The 5,734-nt window shown below is 52.0% G+C and overlaps 1 protein-coding gene across 1 annotated transcript; it reads right to left on the reverse strand.

Annotated features, from left to right (window-relative positions):
- wu:fb55g09 (uncharacterized) lies at positions 1-1,294 on the reverse strand. The gene has a single exon (XM_004086120.5). It carries the CDS (start codon positions 892-894, stop codon positions 265-267), a length of 630 nt encoding a protein of 209 aa, XP_004086168.1. The 5' UTR covers positions 895-1,294; the 3' UTR covers positions 1-264.
- Between the last annotated feature and the right edge of the window lie 4,440 nt (positions 1,295-5,734).

Genomic DNA, 5,734 nt, shown 5'->3' on the forward strand with positions numbered 1-5,734 from the left:
TATAACATAAAACTTTTATTTTCACTCGATTCTCTCTCCCTTCCCATTCATTCCTTTTGTGTACAACAATAAAAACAATATTGATCAAAAACTTTAAAAATATGACTGTGACTCATTACAGTCGTTCTTCTGAAACAGTCAGCAACTGAAGAACCTAGAAGCAACCAGATTTTTGTTAAGAGTCCCTGTCTGAGGTCTTCTCCATCTAAAGCTCACCTCCTTGAAGCGGATCAGTTCTCCAAAAAAAGAAGAAAAAAAAAGACCTCATGCGTACAGGAAGTTGCAGAACTCAGCAAAGTCCTTCTGCATGAAGTTCTGGCTCTGCATCAGGTCCTGCTCGGATGGAAAGTACTGCATACTGTCCTCCGAGCAGACTTTCTTCCCGTTAAGGCACACGGCGTCGGGGTGCAGTACCACGAACCGCCGCAGGGGCGATGTTGAGTCGTGGAGCTTGGGGCTGTCCAGAAGAGCCCCTCTGGCGTTCTCCAGGGCTCCAAGGTAGGAGTCCATGTCGGTGAGGTCCACGTCGCTGTTGGACCTGCAGCTGCAGTCGCTCCCTACCGAGTCGGAGCGCATGTGCTGCATCTGGTACTTTTCGTGCATTAGAAACTGGTTGGTGTTCTTCGGCGCTCGCATCCCCCGCGCACTGTTTCCCTTCACGTTGACAGGACGCAGGGACGTCATCCGCGTGTGGGCGCGTCGGGGGTGATGACGCAGCTGACGGCGCCCTCCTCCCCCCGCTGTCCTCCGGGTTCTGGAGCTCTTCGACCAGCAGTGCGTCGTGCGGACGGCCGCCTCCCATTCCAGGGCCGCCTCCTTCTTCTCCTCCTCCGGCTGCAGCTGCTGCTTTTTCTGGTGGAAGCTCCTCCCGCACATGATCTCTGACAGCAGCATGTCTCTCTCGTCTTTCTCGCAGTTGTTGCTCTCTCCCTGCCCTCCTTCACATCTCCTCCCCCTCAGTGGCCCACAGAGCAACACTCTGCAGCTTGATGCTTCTGCTTTAGTTCACAAACGACCCCCCATCCCCACCCCCGTCGGAGTCTACCTGCTTACTCCTCTCGTTTGTCTTCTTCTTGACCTCTACCTTTGCTGCAGCATAGCCTGCGCTGCCTCTCCTTGCAGCAGCAGCAGCAGTTTGCCTGCGGTCACGCGTGACGAGTCTTCGGTCACGCGTGTGACGAGTCTTCGGTCACGGGGCTCTTCACGGCTCCGATCAGGGGCTGCAGGGCTAATTTGAGGTGGGCTTGGCAGTCTGACCACTGTGATACTGTATGCAGACAGACTTCAACTGTCACTCTGCCTCCTTCCACTGCTAACATAAAGAGAAGGAATGATCCATTTGCTGGCTCTCCGAGGGGGGAGGATGATCAGACATAGTCCCTTGGCGTTTTTAACTGAGGGCTTTCTGAACTTAAGAAAGAAAGAAAAAACAGTATAATGTTTGTATTTGATAGGTTGACATAGATCCCGACCTTTAGTGACGGCGAAATGTCTCTGAGGAAAGTCACAACACTCCTCCGCAGCATGGTTCGGTCCGGTTGAGATGGAATCTGGTCTCGTTCCTGACGGTAGACTGATAGTTAATGCTGCTGACAGCAACAACAGCTCACCAGCCCCGTGCAGGACAGTGGGGAAGACATGAGGACCAGTCCTGGAACCTGAAAACACCTGAACTGTTCCCTTTGTTTCCACTTTTCTGTAGAAACGGGAGACCCACAGCTGTCTCTGGTGATCTCATCTTCTCTCCTTTTGCGCCACCATCAGGATGGAATTTCTCTACAAAACAACAGTATGCATCCTCTGCACTGATTCTAAGTTGCAGAACATTTGGATCAGACACAGAGCCTTCTGTTAACACTGAACCGGGTTGTTTGATTTAAAAACACAAAAAACATTATTTTGTGTGGACTGTCAGTCAAAATACTTATTTTAAATCGGAAGAATCACTGTCGCGGTGCATAAAGACAAATTGTGCACTAGAGACTAAATTTAAAGAAGATTGTGAATGACTGACTGTCTAGTTCTGCCTCAAAAAGGAGGTGTTGGGGTGTATTCATATCATAATTTGTGGTTATCGATCCAATTCACTGACCTAAAATGGATCCAGGGCATCTTTAGCCAAAACTTCAACCAGTGAAGGAAGGAGGTCATGCTAGCACCCGAACCTAACATGGCTAACTGTCAGAGTACAGATAGAGAACAATTTCAGAGTTTGCATTACGAAATGAAGGCTGACTTGAAAATATTCAAAGATGACATCACGGATAAAATGAGTGACAAGTTATCCGAATTCAGAGAGGACGTCTAGCAGAAAATGTCCATGATATCAACAGAGATGAGCGAACAACAAGAAAAGATAAACGCAGCTAAAAAGAATACTTTAGAGCTGCCCAAATACAATGCTTAGTATACTTGTGTAATGCAGAGTATGTTGCCCGGTGGAAAGATGTTTTGCACCCAAATTCCCAATTCAAACATGAATGGGGGAAAATGAGATCCCAGCCACTGTGAAAGAGCATTAAGATCTAAATCCAATAACATTATATACCCTTGAGAAATGGTATTCTGTTATAAAACAACTGAAATTGGTTGAAGAACTCGGATTGCTGAAATGGACAGCATATAACGACAAATTTAGACCTGCACAAACTGACCACAGATCCAAAAGGCTGAAAAGGGTATTACGGCCATGTGCACAATGATAAAGAAAGACGAAATGAGAAAATTTCAGGAATTTAGAGACACATATGATCTAATAAACCGAGTCCTATTCAGATATTTGCAAATGTGAGACTACTATGAAAAGCGTATCAAAATAAAGGAACACAAAATACACGCAATAATTAAGACATTTAGTTGAACAGGCTGCTCCATGCGAGTGAACCGTGTCTCTGAGCAGTGCAGCCGGACTTGTAGCTTCGTGTTTGCAGGCAGCGGAGGGTGCTTTGTTTCGGTGTGCGCTCTGGAGGAGGCTCCAGACTGCAGTCCGTCTGGCTGCTCTGCATGGGCAAGCTGCTGGACTCGGGAAAACCGTGTCTACCGGGAGATTTGTAAAATTAAAATTAAACTATCAAGTGGCTATGGGACGGTGTGTGAGCTGGCAGAGGGACTTTTGAATGAACAGTCCTGAGACATCGTGCAAAACAAACATGTGAACTTGTGTTACCAGCCAGATCCAGACAAAATAAAGGCTGATTTATTCCAGTTGAATTTCATCCATCCATCCATCCATCTTCCTCCGCTTATCCGGGACCGGGTCGCGGGGGCAGCAGACTGAGCAGAGATACCCAGACTTCCCAGCCACTTCCTCCAGCTCCTCTGGGGGGACCCCGAGGCGTTCCCAGGCCAGCCGAGAGACGTAGTCTCTCCAGCGTGTCCTGGGTCTTCCCCGGGGCCTCCGCCCAGTGGGACATGCCCGGAACACCTCTCCAGGGAGGCGTCCAGGGGGCATCCGGACTAGATGCCCGAGCCACCTCAGCTGGCTCCTTTCAATGTGGAGGAGAAGCGGTTCTACTCCGAGCTCCCCGCGGGTGACCGAGCTTCTCACCCTATCTCTAAGGGAGCGCCCAGCCACCCTACGGAGGAAGCTCATTTCAGCCGCTTGTATTCGGGACCTCGTTCTTTCGGTCATGGCCCATAGCTCATGACCATAGGTGAGTACTGGAACATAGATCGACCGGTAAATTGAGAGCTTTGCTTTTCGGCTCAGCTCTCTCTTCACCACGACGGACCGATAGAGCGACCGCATAACTACGGATGCCGCTCCGATCCGCCTGTCAATCTCACGCTCCGATCTTCCCTCACTCGTGAACAAGACCCCGAGGTATTTAAACTCCTCCACCTGGGGCAAGGACACTCCACCCACCGAGAGATGGCAAGCTACCTTTCTCCGGTCAAGGACCATGGCCTCAGATTTAGCGGTGCTGACCCTCATCCCAGCCGCTTCACACTCGGCCGCAAACCGCCCCAATGCACGCTGGAGGTCCCGGTTCGATGAAGCCAACAGGACAACATCATCTTCAAAAAGCAGAGAGGAAATCCTGTGGTCCCCAAACCAGATCCCTTCCGGCCCCTGGCTGCGCCTAGAAATTCTGTCCATAAAAACTATGAACAGAACCGGTGATAAAGGGCAGCTCTGCCGGAGTCCAACGTGGACCGGGAACAGGTCTGACTTACTGCCGGCTATGCGAACCAAGCTCCTACTCCGGTCATGCAGAGACCGGACAGCCCTCAGTAAGGCTCCCCGGACCCCATACTCCCAGAGCACCCCCCACAGGATGCCACGGGGGACGCGGTCGAACGCCTTCTCCAAATCCACAAAACACATATGGACTGGATGAGCGAACTCCCACAATCCCTCCAGCACCCTAAAGAGGGTGTAGAGCTGGTCCACTGTTCCACGACCAGGACGGAAACCGCACTGTTGTTCCTGAATCCGAGGTTCGACTATCGGACGGACTCTCCTCTCCAGTACCCTGGCATAGACTTTCCCAGGGAGGCTGAGGAGTGTAATTCCCCTATGGTTGGAACACACCCTCCGGTCCCCCTTCTTAAAGAGGGGAACCACCACCCCTGTCTGCCAGTCCAGTGGTACGGTTCCCGACCGCCACGCGACGCTGCAGAAACGTGTCAGCCAAGACACTCCCACAGCATCCAGAGACTTGAGGTGCTCAGGGCGGACTTCATCCACCCCCGGGGCCTTGCCACCGAGGAGCTCGTTGACTACTTCAGTGACTTCAGCCCGGGTAATAGACAGCCCCACCCCAAAGTCCTCACTCTCCGCTTCTTCAAAAGAAGGCGTGTCAGTGGGATTGAGGAGATCCTCGAAGTATTCCTTCCACCGCCCGACAATGTCCCCAGTCGAAGTCAACAGCTCCCCACCTGCACTGAAAACGGTGCCTGTGGAGAACTGCTTTCCCCTCCTGAGTCGCCGGATGGTTTGCCAGAATTTCTTCGAGGCCAACCGATAGTCCTTCTCCATGGCCTCACCGAACTCCTCCCAGGACCGAGTTTTCGCCTCCGCAACAGTCCGGGCCGCAGCTCGCTTAGACTGCCGGAATCTGTCAGCTGCCTCTGGAGTCCCGCAGCCAGCCAGGCCTGGTAGGACTCCTTCTTCAGCTTGACGGCATCCCTTACTTCCAGTGTCCACCACCGGGTTCGGGGGTTACCGCCGCGACAGGCACCAGAGACCTTGCGACCACAGCTCCGAGCAGCAGCAGAGACAATGGAGGTGGAAAACATGGTCCATTCGGACTCAATGTCCCCAACATCCCTCGGTACCTGTTTGAAGTTCTCCCGGATGTGGGAGTTAAAGACTTCCCTGACGGAGGGCTCAGCCAGACATTCCCAGCAGACCCTCACAGTACGTTTGGGTCTTCCAAGTCTTTTCGGCCTCCTTCCCCGCCAGCGAATCCAACTCACCACCAGGTAGTGATCGGTGGACAGCTCCGCCCCTCTCTTCACCCGAGTGTCCAAGACACAGGGCCGAAGGTCACCTGAAACAACTACAAAGTCGATCATTGACCTCCTGCCTAGGGTGTCCTGATGCCAGGTGTATTGATGGACACCCTTGTGCTCGAACATGGTGTTCGTTATGGACAAACTATGACGAGCACAGAAGTCCAATAACAAAACACCACTCGGGTTCAGATCAGGGGGGGGCGTTCCTTCCAATCACACCCCTCCAGGTGCCACTGTCATTGCCCACGTGGGCATTGAAGTCCCCCAGGAAGAC

The sequence above is a fragment of the Oryzias latipes genome, chromosome 5 (genome assembly GCF_053564925.1).
Source record: "Oryzias latipes strain Hd-rR chromosome 5, Olatipes_Hd-rR_3.1".
In the NCBI taxonomy this organism is placed as follows: Eukaryota; Metazoa; Chordata; class Actinopteri; order Beloniformes; family Adrianichthyidae; genus Oryzias; species Oryzias latipes.